Source organism: Peromyscus eremicus, chromosome 4 (assembly GCF_949786415.1).
Source record: "Peromyscus eremicus chromosome 4, PerEre_H2_v1, whole genome shotgun sequence".
In the NCBI taxonomy this organism is placed as follows: Eukaryota; Metazoa; Chordata; class Mammalia; order Rodentia; family Cricetidae; genus Peromyscus; species Peromyscus eremicus.
In genome coordinates, this window is record NC_081419.1 from 40,897,481 (window position 1) to 40,915,417 (window position 17,937).

General features: G+C 40.2%; 1 protein-coding gene across 1 annotated transcript in view; it reads right to left on the reverse strand.

The window, feature by feature from the left end:
* Window positions 1–17,937, reverse strand: part of Dpp4 (dipeptidyl peptidase 4) — an 84,703-nt gene that overhangs the window by 38,051 nt on the left and 28,715 nt on the right. Inside the window, exons 3-10 of the mRNA XM_059259156.1 lie at window positions 14,281–14,376; window positions 13,605–13,696; window positions 12,329–12,409; window positions 6,988–7,040; window positions 6,811–6,883; window positions 5,994–6,114; window positions 2,995–3,155; window positions 1,417–1,529 (exon numbers count right to left, since the gene is read on the reverse strand). Of these exons, the coding sequence (XP_059115139.1) occupies window positions 1,417–1,529; window positions 2,995–3,155; window positions 5,994–6,114; window positions 6,811–6,883; window positions 6,988–7,040; window positions 12,329–12,409; window positions 13,605–13,696; window positions 14,281–14,376 (790 nt within the window). The remainder of the gene's footprint in view (window positions 1–1,416; window positions 1,530–2,994; window positions 3,156–5,993; window positions 6,115–6,810; window positions 6,884–6,987; window positions 7,041–12,328; window positions 12,410–13,604; window positions 13,697–14,280; window positions 14,377–17,937) is intronic.

A 17,937-nucleotide genomic window follows, 5' to 3' on the forward strand; every position in this document is an offset into this window, starting at 1 on the left:
TTTGGAATATCCTCCCTGACTGGAAATGCTAGAAGAGTCTAGGTCCCCCTTTGGCATACCTTAGACTGTAAATCATGGTTTTTCATCAGTGTTCACTGAAGAGGTTGATGGGTTGAACCAAATAACAGATTTTAGAACCTTTGGGTATAGTTTTATAGCTTGGAAAAAACTCATGGAAAATGACTGGATTTAAATTTTTTACTATTAAGATTCCTTGCCTGAATAAATATATTAATACAGGTATTTCTAAACAAACTGGTGAATATCTAAGCACAGAGTCCAACCTGCACCCAGCTTGATAGTGTCAACTCAGAAGAACAAGGTGCTTCCTCGTTGCTCTGATGCCTTTTCTGGGTCCTTGAGGGCACCAGCTGTATTCATAGAGAAAGTTCCTCATAGTCCCCCTTTCTATCCAGAGAGACAGACTGAACAGGCCTTCCCGAGGTTAAGGTCTTTCTTTTCAACCTCTGGACCTCATTCTCTTATCTGTACAAAAGACCTGTCATAATCGCTGTTGGGAAGAGAGTTGCTTAAGACAACTTAAAGGGTAAGATAGAGCACGTGTTAACACCCGTGTCTGGCACACACTGAGCACTCAGCATGTGGGTTGTACAGTGTCTGGTGGCAGGATTTCAGCCATTATTGAAGCAAGTGACATCTTGAGGGACAATCAACCATAAGGATTCTCAAATGTGACCCACAGTTTCTCCGAATTTCTCTGGGTCTTACACTTTAGGGCAGAATTACATCTCATCAGAATGAGGGTGTTCAGTCCTTTTTTAAAAAAGCTTTTAAACTACCGTTGAGAGGCACCATGTGCTTCTCCATCAACATGTATTGGTTACATACTGACAGGTCACAGTGGGCACCACCAGCCTGTCTGTAGATAGCACGTTTCCATTCCCAGAAACCCCATGTGGTCCTCATACTGCACTACCCTCTGCTCTCCCCTCACTGGATTCCATTCTTCCCTGTAGTGCCTCCAATATCCCAGCACACACCTTTTATAGGACTTTGGATTTCCTTTGCCAGTGTAGTCCCACAGGGTATCCCATGGAGAAGCAACCCTAGCCTTGCATCTTCTCACTGGAACCCCCAACTAGGCCCCATCATCTTAGCCCACCTTGGCTTTCTCCACAACATTTATCACCATCTGGCATTTTAGACTGATATCTATTTGTCCACCTGGTGTTATCTGCCTCCCCAGTGACACCTGCCCTATTCATTGTGCATGCCTATCATTGGAATTGTGCCTAGTCTGAAGACATGAAGAGTTTCAACAAGAAGGTGCTGGATAAAAGAACGAATCAAGGATACAAGATGATGCTATGATTGATGTTGCCATAGGTGTCTGAAATGCTCTCCCCAGCAAGTGAGAAACCCTCTACACCCAAGGATTCAGGTGAAGTGTCTTACCCTGTTGCCACGGATTCAGGAGCAGTGACTTGGATGGGAACTGCGCTAGTGGTTGAGCTGAGGGAGTCTGTATTTACAATAAAGAACTTTACAGTTGGATTCACAGCTCCTGCCTAGGACAAAAGAAAAAACCCACAGAATTGATAATGGTGTTTTAAAGCCTCCTCATTACATAGGTTTAAACTGCATTAAATGTCTGAATTATGACTATAGAGTTATAGCAACTGGACACTGTCAGACAATTTAATAGAAATAAAATGAACAAAAAGGAAACCCTTTATGTGTTCTAGTGAAAATATATATTCATGTGTGCATGTGTATGTTTATGAAACATGAAGATCTAAACACTTGTAATCAAATCATGCATGTTTGTTTATTCATAATCTGTGTGCTTTGTGACAACGAGGACAAATGCCTTAAAAAATCAGTTGTATCATTTGTCAATATATCCTGATTCTATAGGACAAAAGTTTTGGTGGCTTCACTGTGAATATCACTTGCACACCCTCAAAGGCTCAGTCCATCAGGAAAATTAGCCTGAGCTCAGAGCCAATTGTGCTAATTAACTTCACTCCAAGTCCAAGTTAATGTGTTGGAGCTCAACAGTCAATACTACGACAGAAGCCTGTAAACCCTTTTAAAATGTACACATGGATCTTCTATTGACAGATTAGTTAGAAATAATATGATTTTTTAGAGAATGTTTTATGGAGCTTTTTTTCCCCCCAGTTTCTCTCATCAAAAAATAACATTCTCTGAAAACACATCTCCATATTTAGCTTAGGATCTTTTTTCCTTTTAACTTCCTCTCCCTTCCTAAAATGGCAGATCTTCAGAAGGCAAATTAAGTGAGTTGGTAAAAATAAAAATTCCTTTTTCTTCCTCCCCCCCCCCGAATCATTTACGGCAAAAATACGTTGTTAGCTTTTCCTGTAGACGACGCTGTGGCCGTTTTTATGATGGTGCTGAGGAATTCCTGGCTCCCTTCTAAAGCCCTCTCCTGGCTTACACTGCTTGACAAAGCTCCTTGATTTTAATACACACATCGTGGATAGCAGGGAACAATCTTGTAACCCAGGATGCTACACGACTATCACAAATGCAGGACGTGCAAAACTCACATTAGTGCCAAACCTGTAACAGAGCCACTGAAACCCATCCCGCACTGTGCCCTGTTTCTTGGTAATGCAATCTGATATGTAACCAGGCTTCTCAACTTCAATTCGGGCTCATTCCAACTTCTACAAATGAGATGAGCTTCTGATTCAATTACAGCCTCTCTTTTCCTTCATTCAGGCATTTCCTACCCCTCCCTACCTCCTTCAAAAGCATTTTCACCATCTTTTTCTGCTTGTCATTTCTTAAAGTTTTTGGAGAAATTACAAAACCTTAAATCACACTCTTTCCTGGGATAATAAAAATACTTTAAAATTGCCAGATGCTGTTGACTTCAGCAAGAGAAATCACAGCAAGCTGTTGAAGAGAGACTGACAATATTTTCATTAGCAGGAAGGGATTAAATGCAACCATTCTCTTCCCATCAAATCACAGAACCACTACCCGAAAGGGGGCACAGACCTTTGGATATGGAATCCACACTGTCCTAGGGTACTGCAGTGACTCATCGGAGTAGAAAGAGTATTCAATGTGTGGGACTTCGGTGTCATTAAACTGGGCATATGCTAAAAAAGTGCTGTTTGGAGACCACCACAGTGCTGAGAAGGCACCGAAGATTTCCTCTGAAAAAAAAAAAGACATAAATTGTTCTGTTACAAGAAAGCTGATAAATTGGCTTTGGCATTCAAAATATTGTTCTCATTAGCTTTAGTAATTATAGTAGAGTTCAACTAATGAACCATTTCACATTTGCTGGGATTCCAAAATCAAAGTAATACAAATGAATAAAAATAAGACCTCCAAGGATATGTCTAGATTGTAAAAATAAGTCACCCATTGGACCATTTTAGAATATTTTAGTATGCAATATTGGATATAAGCTCTATATTTTTTCTTTATCTTATAATCCTCTAAATTTATGCCTCAAAACATACTAAAAGTAAATTTCACACAGGAGGCTGGTTTTCCATTCTAATTTTCAAACAGTCAACACGCCAGCATGCTCTCCCTGGCTGGGCTGAGTTTCTACTGAGTCCACGAGGTACTGGTGGGTGGCGCAGAGCTCTAGGCTATCAAACCAATATGGTGCCCAGAGTTTACTACTCTGGCACAAAGAAGGTGTGGAAAGGATGGATTTAGAATGGAGAGCACACCACAGACCCCTACAGAGAAACATCTCTTTTGCCCAGCCTAGAAACTGAAAACTCCCTGCCTTAGCCCCCTCCCCTGATATATAGAGAAGAGGATAAAAGATAGAGACAGCTGAAGGAAAGGTACAGCTTTCAAGCCTAGGGTTGGATTCATTTCCATCTCTGACAAAGACAGTTCCTTCCTGTGATTACTCTGAGACCTCTCCATGGGACATTTGACCTCAGACTCTTAAAATGCCAGGGTCTCCCTCACCGACAAGGGATTGAAGATCCACATTCTTTGGTGTGGATCTAGACTCCCTCCAGAGACTCGTGTTAAAAGTATTGATCTCCAGCCTGTGGTGCTGCTGGGAAGTGGTGATAATATTGATAGCTGGATCCTCTTGAAAAGAACTTAGATCACTGGGGTTGTGACCATGAAAGGGATATTGGGATCTCGGGTCCCTTTGCTTCCTTACATCCATGGAGTAAAGAAACCCTTCTACTACACACTCCTACCAAGGTGTACTATGCCGAGACAGAAGCAAAGCAATGTGGCCAAGTGGCCAAGTGAACATGAACTGAGTCTCTGACACCCTGAGTCAAAGTGAACCTTCGCTTGTTTAAAATGTTTTTTTGGGGGAGGGGGTTGTTATAATGATAGAAAATTGATAAACATGTAGGTAGACAGTGGAAAGTCCCAATCCGCATCTCATGTCACTGTGTAAGTATAAAAAATCAAAGCATAGATTCTAGAATTTTAGAGTTTAGGAAATTACATCTAGGGACTGAAGCCCTATCTTTAGAGGAAGGCCCTTTGAAAGCTGTGAGGGCACTGGCCTGCATCGGGTGGCTCAGATGTGAACACGACAAATGAAATCCCTCCAGTTACAATTACCCCAGAGAAGATGGGCTGAATTGGTTAGAATCTTATCTCAGTAACACCCAGATGTTTCCAAGAAGAGCCACAGGTTGGGGAGGAGGCTGTTACCTGTTCCACGCTGAAGGCCCTGGAGGACCCTTGGTGCTGCCCACCACTTAAAGAACTTATAATTTCATTATTAGTTTTAATCAAACACTTTACTCCTGGGCAATAGAAGTATCTTTTTCTCGTGACATTATTTCTGCCCGTTGTCACATGTTACCCACTACATTAACCTGATTCTGGCTGAGTAGGAATCAAAAGGCAAGCGCGGAGCTAAACTATTTTTTAACTTTGAAGAAGAAATAACAGGATGAAACAAGGATGAGTCTTTCTAACAAACATGAGGCACCCTGGTAAATTATTTGGAACCGCCTCAAAATGTCCTTTATCTTGGCAACCAATACATGGAAAAATGCTTTCTTAATACTTCCTAAATCTCTTTATCCTGAAAGACAGAATATTCCTTTTTAGGTTTTTGGTTTTTTTTTTTTTTAACTAAACTTTCCAAATTATTTTTGCTTTCTTTAAAAACAGGAAATCATGATTCGTCCCAGGTTAGTTTGGATGGACACAAATCCTTTCTGAAACAAGTAATTTCTTTTCTTCTATTTGGCAACTGCATACAAGATTTATCTCTTTTTTAATATTGTGGAAGATTTCACTGTCCTTGGAAACTTCTGGGCTAGGCAGGCTTCCTTGGAGAAACACCTGATGTTAATCTGGGTGCTGTTATGACCTGGTAAAGCCAGAAGAGCAACACAGAATGGCTCTTTGTGGTAGGAAGCCAAGACAAGCAGGTTATTATGAGATAATGGGGACAGAGGCAGCCTGGGGGCAGTTAGGGGTTCTGTGTCACTGTGAGGTCTAAAAGAAATCCCACGGTATGTTTAAGTACACAACTTATTTTGAATCTTACTGAATCCCCCTATTTTTTAGTATAGCAATGCTGAAGTAGTCTTAAAAGTTGTAGATGTCTAGTGGAAGCCCATGAACTGTGGTCTGGGGCCTGTGGAGCCCCCATGGGACTGGACTAGGCCCTCTGGATATGGAAGACGGTTGTTTGGCTCAAACTGTTTGGGGGGCACCCAGGCAGGGGGATCGGGATCTGTCCCTGGTCTATGGGCAGGCTTCTGGAATCCGGTGCCTGTGGTGTGACACCTTGCACAGTCTTGGTGCAGTGGGAAGGAGCTTGGACCTGCCTAGGCTCAGTGTGCTAGGCTCTGCTGACTCCCCATGGGAGACCTCGATTTGGGGGATGTGGGGATGCAAGGTGGCTTGGGAAAGAGGGCTGGGGGTTGGGGGGAGGGGGGATCTGTGGATGGTATGTGGAGTGAGTAGAAAATTTCTTAATAAAGAAAAATGAAAAAAAAAATTGTAGACGTTCTAATTAAAGATTTAGTCTCTACCTTCATAAACCCAGTCAGCGATCCCATTACATATTTCACCATCTTCTCCTGTCCATGTTATCCTCTGACTAGGTGAATTTGGTTCAATTTTAACGTAAATATCATTCTTCCAAACATATGCCTAAAAAAGATGGAAAACATTGATATCAGTAATCATGTTACAGTATGTTTTATCTTGGGATCTTAAAATACTATGCAAATAAGAGAATAACCACAGAAAGTCTATTTAGTGGGATCCTCATTCTTAAGTTACAGGTATGTAGTCCATAATCTTGAAATAATTATAAAAAGTTACCCATATGTTGAGACAAGGAGGCTTACAGCTGTCACTGTGTTGATGGTGAAGTGTGTGTGAAGACCTAATACAGCCTACACAGGATGGTTTATGTTTGTGTTTCTTCCTTGGGACATTAGAAGATGGAATGTAGCTGCATTCTTGGAGAGGGAAGTACAGTGACAGAAAATCATCTCATCTTGTTATTTAAATTCTTGTGGGCTCTAACATTCTTCTAGCATTCTAGAACAGGAAATATATTTACAGTGAATTTGAAGAGAGACTCAAAAATTTCCAAGCACAGCACAAGAGGAGCTAAAGAGTTTAATAAACATTTTTCCTAGTGAATAAGCAACTCTGTCTAGAATTTTTAATAATTCCATTTTATTGGGCTAATAAAATATTGTTTGGGGTAATGGCCCTATATTTCTAATATAATGAATGAACATGCTTTCAAAATGTCTACTTTATACTACGGTTAGTGGCATCTGCCTAAGAAAGATATAGTCAACCTTTTTCTGGCAGCAGGAGACATGTACTAACCAATTTATGACCTTCTTGTGACCATGTGATCCACTGTGTATTATTTGGAATCTTCTCCTCTGTGATCAGCTTTCTGGAGAGACGATAAGAGGATATATTACCCAAAGAATAACTCCTTGTGAGATAGCCTTTAAAATTACATCTGAAAAGCCTAGTAGTCTTGACGGAATCACTGACCTTGTGTTCAAGTCATAAACACTGTACGAAGCTGTGTAGGAGTGCCTCCATTGCTGCAAAAGAAAACCGATGTCTCAGGCTTCTGTGATTCTGGCAGGCTGGCTATTTACTCAAGATGACAGGTATGGTAACAGGTTACTGAATAAATTTCAAATTTCATCACATATTACCATTCCTTAAATTCTTAGAACTTTGGAATTGAAAATATCCTTGAAACCATCCAGTCAGAAGTCATGAAGGGTTTATTCACTTTGGCATCACTCCTCCAAGGACCTTTCACGGGATCTCTGTAGACCAAAGTGTCAGTTTTGATACTGAGTGATACTGTTTTGAGCACAGTACGGTAAGGGTGCCTGTTTAGAAAAACTCAAATTTTCACCTTTCACCCACATCGCTTCCAAAATATTTAGAAATTTTTTGACTCTGTCAGTGGTGGTGACAAGGAGGCATATTAAATGCTTGGTGCAATGATAATGCAAATATCTAGTGTTGCAATTTTTAAAGTTATCTGAAAATATATTTTAAAATTAATATGTGTGTCTTCAATTTTAAGCAACCAAGCAGTTGAAAATGAACAGCAAACTAAATACAAGGTAGCTAAAGGAAAGGAAACAATACAGTAAAGACCAGTATGAAATAGAAAGCATATAGTGGTGAAAAATCAACATGGTCAAATGTTGGTTCTATAAGGCAGTTAAAATTTTGATTTCTGTTAGTTATCCTAACAGAAAAATAAGACATTACTATCAGAAATGAAAAATGAGACATCACAACAGACCCCACAATCATTAAAGGATTAAGAGACCACTGTGAACATCTTTTCAATAAGTCATAAAAAGTTGAAACAAGGAAATTTTCCTTACATAGTCCTACATTTAATAGACATGTGGAATCAATGAGTGAAAGTAAAGAAAATCTCATATCCAAACGACTTTGCAGCAAATCTCTTACTATTTAAAACCTATATACAAATGTTTACAGAAGCTTTATTCAGACTTGTCCAAACTTGGAAGCAGCTAAGACATCCTTCAATAAGGGGTGAGTGAATTAACAGACTGTAATAGTGAATGCAATAGAATACCATTCAGTGATTAAAAAAAAGAAAAAGCTATCAAACAACAGAAAGGTTACATACTGAGCTAATGGTGTGACTTCCTGGAAAAGGTGAAACATGGAGACAGTAGTGCTTGGTGGCGAGGAAAGGAGATAGACAAAGTACATGGGACTTCTCACAATGAGACCTCTCATCTCCATGACTCCTCAGAGCTGGATACATACTGTCCATTGTCACCTTTCATAAAGGACTCCAATGTAAAACTGTAGATGAGTTAATAACCAAATGTCAGTGTTGGTGCCTGCATTTCCACAAATATATCGTCTTCAATGTAGGATGTTTATAGAGAAGACTGGGAAAAGGAACATGAGGGGGGATAGAGGGACCTTCTGCTTACTTTCAGCAAACCTAAAGCTGCTCCAAAACATATTATCTATCAATTTTAAGATGTACTAGAGCTATGACTTGGAAGGAGGAACTCTATGATCTCATATTCCATTTCTATAGAGCAAGTAGTAATATGAAAAAAATTTCATGACATTATATGAATTAAAAGAAAATACAGAAAGAAATATGCTAGGCTTTAGGAAACTAAGTAAAAACAGATAGGAGATATATGATATGTATGAGCACATCCTTGCATTTGTGAAAAAAACTGCATTGGTATGTGTATGTGGATAAAATTAAAGATACTTTTGAAATTCCTTATGTGTACATTTTTATACTCCAATAGTTGCATCCTATTATCACTAGATAACTGAAGTGTATTATAAACTATGTATACTGTTCCAGAAACTACAATAAAATTCAAGCTCTGTCAATAAGGAGGAAATTGGCTGCATGGTAGCAGTGCCAGGGCTCCTAACCTCACCTGCATATCATTTCTCACCCTCCTACACCCTCATGTCAACAAGTATTTATTAAATTCCCATTTATTGTTAAGTCATACATTCCTTTCCTGAATCCTGGATTATTTCAACACACCCCATGCTTGTTTCTTGGCAACCTCAAACATAATATTTCCCAAAGCCAAAAGGTGTGGTAAAGTCTAGAAATACTAAGAAAGACTGAGATCATCTCAGAATCATGACAAAATCCCCATGAGGTATAAAATGAAATAGGTTTATCAATCTACTTAGCCTGTAAACACTGGTGTGTTCACCTATCAAACATTGCTCCACTAAAGGGCCCCTAACTGAGCAGGGGACATGCGAACAGGCACTACAATAAAGAAATCAAAATAAGATGTACCAAGAACTGTAATGGAGGCAGGCCAGAAAAGTGTGTAATCCTAACATCGCTCTGGATCCAGAGAGAAACCTGTGGGAAAGAGGATTCTCGAGCTGAGTTCTTAGTGATGATTGCCATGGAGAATGGGAGAAAGACTGCTATAAAACAGAAGCTAAGATGCAAAGACAAGAAAGGCCATGTTTAAGACCCTAAGCTGTGGTGTCTCCCACCCTGGAATCAAAAGTCTCCTTTTTGTAAGGTCAGACAAGCTGCTTTCTAAACTTGTTTTATTTTTTAGGAAAACCGGATAACAAAAACAACAACAGCAGGTGCATGAGGATTCATGTGAAGTGCTTCCAAGACTGTCAAGCATAGCCAGCATGTGATAGGTAACACAGCTCCATCTCCAGAGTGTGTGGCAGTGAGCAGGGATACTAGGAGAGCATCCACACAGACGGCAGGACACCTAGTCACTCACTCATACATCAGTCACTCATTTGTCTTTATTCACAACTTAGAAATAGTGATTGAAGATATGATGGATCTAAAAAAAACCACTGAGCCATGTATGGCCTAAAGATGCAATAACATTAGCCTTTTCTTCTTTTTCTGAAGATGTTTATCAAGACATTGACTCAATTGTTCTCAAATTCTATTAGATACTCTCAGAAGTAAAAAAGAAGAAAGAAAGAAAGAAAGAAAGAAAGAAAGAAAGAAAGAAAGAAAGAAAGAAAGAAAGAAAGAAAAGAAAGGGAAGACATACTCTCCTGTTTGTAGCTACCTAAGAATTCAGTGGTTTGCAATGAAGCATGCATTCATCTAATATTTATTTCTTGAGCATCTATTATGCAGTCCAGTCCTAGGAGCTGAAAATACAGTAGAGACTAAAAAATGGAGAAACTGCCAAGAACTGTGGTAGGCAATAAAAAAGCAAAGAAATAGCAAAATGGCATAAATGTTAGGAAGAAAATGAAAGAGGGTAATGTGATAGAGTGAATTTGAGGGGTATGGGTAGCCAGAATGATGGGAAGCCATGTTAAAGTGGTCCAAGACAGCCTGGAAAGGAGCTAATAAAGACAGAAAACTGGAAGATGCTAGAAATGAAAGCTCCAGCAGAAAGCAATAGCAAGTGCTTTTGCTCTTGGATGGGCATGTGAGTGATGCTTGAGGAAAAAAAGAAGAGCCTTGTGACTCTGAAGTGAAGCAGGGAAGAGGAACGCTGATCAAACATGAGTGTGGGACAGGACGCTTCAGATGGCAGACTGGGGTCCAGGCACCAAGGCTCTGCGTGTTATGCATGCTGCTGTCTTATTTTGCATAAAGGATGTCATTGGAGTACATTAGCACGGGTACAGCTTAACCTACATTATAATGTAAAGGAAACACATTGACTACTGTTTGACTGGATAGAAGGATCTAGATAACACAATGAAATGAAAATACCAGTGATGAAAACATGCATCACTAATGCTGATGTCTGTGGCCAGCCAGGGAGCTACATCTAACAGTGCATCACACAACACTTGTCAATGCAGACCAAACAGTACCCTGAGCTGGTTTCTTCATCCTGCTTCTGCTTTACCTTCATGCATTAGCTTTTAACATTCATAACTGTCACCCACCAGTTTGCAGCTTGGGCTGCTTGTTGGAATAAGCTACACTATTAGAAAATTCTGATAGCAAGTTAATCCCAGAAACTTGAATGGCAAGATTAAAGCTGGACACCAGGACTTTTAAATTTTCCACAAGTAAATTTGTTTAGGGGACTTATTCTTTTACAGTATTTTTATTTTATAATTAATTTCACATATCAGCTACGGATTCCCCCGTCCTCCCTCCTCCCACCTCCCAGCCCCCCCCCAACCCATTCCCCACTCCCACCTCCTTCAAGGCAAGATCTCCCCTGGGGAGTCAGTCCAGCCTGGCAGACTCAGCCTAGGCAGGTCCCGTCCCCTCCTCCCTACACCAAGGCTGAGCAAAGTGTCCCAGCATAGGCCCCAGGCTCCAAAAAGCCAGCTCATGCACCAAGGACAGGTCCTGGTTCCACTAAGAAGCACTGGGTTGGGCACACCAGCACATTAACTGAGAACATCTGATGTGCATAGAGTTGATGGGTTTAGCAGAACACAGAGTCTTCCTATGCAGGAAATAGAGCCCACACGGTGGATCCAAGGTAAACACTATGACTGAGCGACACCATCCTGAGATGGCAAATAGAGAAGGGAGTGCTGGCTTGGCTGGAGTCCAGCAGGGTTGGTCTGTGAGATAAGGCCACTCAACATTATTTATCAGCGGGCGGGGGGGGGGGGGATCAAGAGGAGAAATCACTGCCTTTGTATTTTGTTTTCAACATAGTGTCTCTAGAAGTTTTCAGTCCTTCCAACCCCACTTTAAAACTCTATAATTGATAGCTGTTATCAACTGAAAAAAAAAAAAAAGAGCTCAGCTAAAGTGACTGGTGACCCTGGAGAGGATACATGACTTGATGATAACCTTTGCAAATGCCTGGGAACTCTATGTTCCGTAGGAGACTGGGAGAGGCAGAATATTCTCAGTAGGACCTTTGTGACTAGAGCTGAGGTGTCATTCAAGACTGGCTTGAATAAGGTTGGGATGTCATCTGGGGCCTTGTTTGACTTTCCTCTGGAAGATGGGGATGTTAACATCTTTAAAACAAGTACTTACTGAAGGTCATACTATACACAGACTCAGAAGAGAGGGACATGGGACTAGATGACTCTGTGTACAAGTCAGATGCATAAAGTTACTTTAAAATCATGTCAAAATTCCTATGATAAATTTGACTAAGCTATGTCATTAGAATCCTTAATGTGTTCATTATGCCTTGTAGAACTAGAAATCATTAAAATACATTCCTTTGAAGATACTCAGTAGATTTGTCATTTATAAAAGAGAACATATATTTGATGCAGACTGAACTGGTTTTTCTGTCAGCACTGTTACCAGATATCATCCTTAAATACGCATATACTTGAAGTCAGTTAGAAAAAAAATGTATTCACTTTAAGATGTCACATACTAAAGAATTGTCTTTACCTTCACATAGTTGTATTCTAAGAGAACGAACCGTCCATCGGGTGACACTGAATAATCACTTATAGACTCTCCAAAGGCTTCCTATTGGTCAAGTGGAAGAAAGAAAACACTGAATGTTTTGAATACCCACACTGGTCATTCGCTAGGTAGAGGGAGCCCTACACATGTGGATTGTGCCTTGAGAATGTCCAGTCACGAAGAGATAGCACAGTCGCGCACACAAGTGACAGTGATGTTAGGTGGGCAATGATGACAGTTAGAAATCCAGAGAGGGAAGGATTAGCTGAAGGGACATGGTTCAGGGGCACAAAAAGAACTCTCTCAACAAGAAGGGCAACATGGACAGAGAGACAGCACGGGGAAGAACAGGCATGTTTAGAGTGTGTTTGAGGGTGACGTGCAACCGTAATACATCATGACTGTGCTAACACAGTGGAAGACGGAAAGACATTAAGTCACAAAAACATAGGTCAGGAACTATGAACTAAGGGTTTTTGGTATGTGAAGATGATAGTACCATATCTATTTTGTTTATTTTTCACTAGATACCCTGGCGATATGTGGATGAGATTGGAAGGAAAAGAGGGGGTATTGTATCAGCCTGGCCTCCCGAATAGCAACAGCGACCACGGTGGGAATGGAAATCTGTGAGACAGGTGACATGCAGCAGAGGGAATCAATAGCATTGCATAGCTAGTTATAGGGTAAAGATGGGAAAGTTAAAGACAATAAAGTTCCCAGCGTAAGTGACGTAGAGAACTGAGTGATTATTTCCAACACTGGGAATTGAGCAAGAAGAATATGAAGGCTTGAGAATCGAGGACACTGAAGGGGACAAACCAGTGTAGCTTGGGATGTGGAATTTAACATGCCCACAGGAACAGTGTAGGGCTAGCAGGTTCTTGGAAAGTGAACTTTGGATCTTGAGAGGTTAGTGTTAATATGTGTCTGAAAACCAAGCCATGGAAGATTAAAAACCAATGCCATGAAAGTGCGTGCCATTCACCCAAGGGGAGAGCCCAGAGTGAGAAAAGGGGCCCGTGAGTGACGACAAAGCCGGAGGAACACTTACATTCAAACACACAGGCAGAGGAGGAATCATCAAAGGAGACTAAAAAGCAGCCAAGGCGGGGAACATTTCAAGAAGGAGAGAAAGATCCACTGGGCCATGTGCTGCAGAGTCCGACAGGGTGAGAAATGAGTCCTCATGATTTGAAAAGAAATGAAAACAGTCCCCAGAATTCCATACATGAACTAAGTGTGGGACCAGACATACAAAGGTGCTGTTCTCCAAGAAAATGGAGCTGTTTCCGTGTTCAGCATTGAATAGCAAGAGATTGTTTTCTTGTTTGTAGAGGTATTCATAATCTGAAGAGAGAAAGCAGCCAGATCAGTATTACAAGTTGCTGTCAAACACTTCCATAATCTAAATTTTTAAAAATTAAGCTCACACAGGGCACATAAATACTCTATGCTGGGCAAGCAGAAACAAAGGACATCGTACTAACACCAATTTATATGTCCGTCATTCATGTCAAGCATTCAATTCATATTTAACTCTTTACAGTAGATAGCAAAAAAACAAAAAACAAAAAACTTCAGTTTCTTCCCTTTGCAATTCTTTTTTATTTTTATTTTTATTTTTATTTTTATTTTTTTTTGGTTTTTCTGAGACAGAGTTTCTCTGTGTAGCCCTGGCTGTCCTAGAACTCACTCTGTAGACCATGCTGGCCTCGAACTCACAGAGATACACCTGCCACCGCCTCCTGAGTGCTGGGCTTAAAGGCTTGTGCCACCACTGCCCAGTTCCCCCTTTCACTTCTAAACAAGAACAAATACTCTGCATAGAGTTTTAAAAGTGAGGATTGTATCTTCTCACTGCCCAAAGCACTCAGCAACCCAAGCTCACTAGAATGAATACAAATGTAACATTTCCATCTCATGGGCCTCACCTGACACCCATCGCAAGGTGTAGGACTTGACTCGAAAAGTATTCTTTAAATAATCAGCTAGCGAATAAGTTCTGCGGCTATCAGCTGCTGCATCATCTGTTGGTAGGAAAATAAAAAGAGGAAAATATTCAGTAAGATAGAGTAGCTACGTTTGGGATAAAATAATATACCTGATCACAAAATGTCAAAATAAGATCGCAAAATACAAAATATATCTTGAAAGATTTCAGATTAGGTAAGTGGAGTAAGAATTCCTTTAAGTATAAAGTGAGTGTGCTCGCTATTATTTATATAAGCGAGTTTCATTGAGAATGTCTAGACCAGCAATATCAATGAGTGCATTTCTGAACAGCCATAGTTGAAGACAAAGATAATTTAATTATAATGGCATATTGCATTTAGCACAACATGCAAAAATATTATCATTTCAGTGTTAACCAGTATTTAAATGTTATTAATCAGACTTTCCATAATCTTTTTTTGTACTAATTCTTTAAAATCTTGGACCTAGATTTGACTTACAGCACATTTCATTTTAACTGTGTTCATTAACTGGGTTCATTTCAAGTTGATAGGTACATGAGGCCAGTGGCTACTGTAGAGGATCACCCTTTGCTGTGGCTTTCAGGACATTTCTAAGTTCGGTTGTTCTTCAGAGCCCTTTGGTATGTGTTGGTCACCTCCCTGAGAGATCTTGGTTTCTATCACTACTCTTCCTGAAACTTGGTGGGATCCATGGGGTTCTATACTCTCCTACTAGGTACTCAAATACAAAGTCTGAAATCATTTTTTTAAATTTGTTTTGTTTTTTTTTTTTTTTTTTACACTGTGTGTGTGTGGGGGGGGATTGCTTGAGAGAAAATACACACATACCATGGATTATGAGTGAAAGTGAGAGAATGCCTTGTGGGAATTGGTCCCCTCCTTCCTCTTCTTACTCCATACTGGATCTGTGACCTAACTCAGGTCTCCAGGCATGGTAGTAAGCACCTTTACCCACTGAACCATCTTGCCAGTCCCTGAAATAATTTTTTATTATCTCTTTTATTTCCTTCCACTTCCGTGTAAATGACCTTGTTGATTCTTCCTGAGAAATGTGCTTCTTGGGTGTCACGACTTCAAGTTCTCAATTGTTATCCCCACTCCGTGCCACCACCAGAATGCCTTTCAGCCTGGTGATCTTCTCCTTAAAAGCTCCCTGTATTTCTCTGTTGCCTCCAGGAACACCTGAAGGTCTTTGCTTGGCACTAGCCACCTTCCACTCTCTGACACAGCACTTTCTCCAGCTCATGTCCGCTGCCTGCAGATGCTGTCTCATCTAGTCATGTGACCTGCCACTGAACACAGTACCCTCTCTGGCTTTCCCACCTCTGCTTATCCTTATCATCCTCAACCATTTCTCTGTAAAGGCTTCAATTGCTTTTGTTCTCTGTCTCTCAGCTCCTTCATGAGGACTTCCATTTTACCTCCTGTAATTTGCTTCTCATATTCTTTTAGCTCTTATCACTTAATGATTTGTGTTGAGAGCTATTTTTTTTAATTAAACTTGTTCTTTAAAAAATTTATATATATATATACAATGCATTCTGGTTGCTGTTACTCACCCATCTACCCCTGTCATTTCCTACTCCTCCCTACACATCCTTTTTCCATGTTCACATCTTTTGTTTTGTGATTCACTGAGTTTAACCAGAGCTACCTAAGTGAGCATGAATATTAAACTATCCACTGAATCCTGGTAGGTAAGCCAGTGGATGCCCTTCTCAAGATAATGACTCCTCTCTCCCAGAATCCAACAGTAGCCAGGATGGGTAGGACCCCATTAATTCCTTTCTCATCCATGATTGGCTATTGGCAGGTCCAATCTTGTGCAAGCAACTGCAGTTATTGTGGGTTCCAGCTTGAAATGGCTGTGTCATAGCATTACACAACCCACCCATGTCCCTATCTTCTAGATCTTCCTCAACGGTTCCTGGACCTTCAAGGCATGCCATAAATGTCATGTTTAAAGCTGAACTCTCAAAAATTCCCTATCCTTAGCATTTTGAGCAGACAGGAGTCCCTGCATTGAACACCATGACACAATTGTTCCTTATGGGGCAGTGAACCTCTGTCTGATTAGATTCAAGGTCCATTACACAGGAGGGAATTCATGTCTGATACTATAAACCTGGTAAAAACACATAGCTCAGACTGTCACAGACCCCACTGGGTAACATATTATTGTTGTTTAGTTAAACTGGCATGACAGAAAACTGCCTCCTAAACACCTATTTTTATACCCATAGATCAATGCCACTCTTAGCCTTATTGAGGGAAATTTCTCTGTAAAATGAACTGTGGCACTGAGAAACATTTTCTATGCTCACTGTGCAGTTTTCTCAGTCAGGCCACACGCTTTTTTTTTTTTTTTTTTTGGTTTTTTTGAGACAGGGTTCCTCTGTGTAGCTTTGCGCCTTTTTTGAAAGCAGTATTTTTTTTTTTGGGGGGGGGGTGAGGTCAGAAATGTTTGTTTTTTTCTTGGTCTTGCTCCAACACATACACGTTTTATTACTTGATGTAAGATTTCATAACACAAATGTTACACACAAGCTGAAGTGGCCAGTTTCCCCAATCCCAGAGACTGATAATGAAGAGTGGATGCTTTTCTCTGCTTCCTCAACTTTTTCATGTACATAGACACTTCCACTCACAGCATCAGCCATGTAACAGGCATTCCAGTAAGAGGTGCACTCACAGCCCATGGGAAAATCATTCTCTTATAGAAACTGTTCTTTCAAATGAAGTTCTTAATGGTTTTTCTTTTGACATAACCTGACAATATCTTGTATATGTCCATTAAACCTTTTGCTTCCATAGATAAAGTTGCTACTTCTCCTTATTAGTTCACCGATGTTGTTTAAACCAAATATGTTAGATAGGTTGAAGAAACGTGAAAAACCCATATGTTTTTCAGCTCAACCCTGTGCGTCTCCCTAAAAGTAGTAAAGGTATTTGTGTTTATGAGCAGAAAGAGAGCAAATGGGCAAAAATCTGCCCTTGACTTTCCTTCAAGCAAGAAGTTAAGCATTGTGCTACTGAAAACACTTTGAAACTCCTGCAGTGGAGAGGAATGTCACAACTGGATTTGTTCACTAATGCCCTCAAGTGTTTGTGTCCACCCAGCTATTTTTTCCCATCTCAAATAGTTAAGAAGCAAGTTTTATTTGATAAATACTACTGAGTATATATATGCTACTATCAAGAGCTACTAGTCTACAATGGACATAAAACACATCCCCAAATTAATAGAAATTGAAGTACAGTGACTTTAGACATTCACAATCCTATTATTCTCTTCTGCATAGAGTTGGTTTGTACCCAGAGAAAGGGAGGAAATATGTATATGTACACACACATACATGGGTACATAATGAAAGAGACGCTACCATAGAACATATATCATTAGCTCTTGCTTTTGTAAGAAGGGAAATAAATGAATACTTGATAATAAGTTACACAGTTCTATTTTATTTAAGTAATATTTAAATTGCCAAGGTTTTCTCAGGTTTGCCCAGATTTCTCATTTAAAATGCTGATAAGAACCCCCACCCACTGCAGCCCTAGTTGCAGGCCAGCAGGCAAGACTCTTGCAGGCAGGACTGCCCACCATGACCC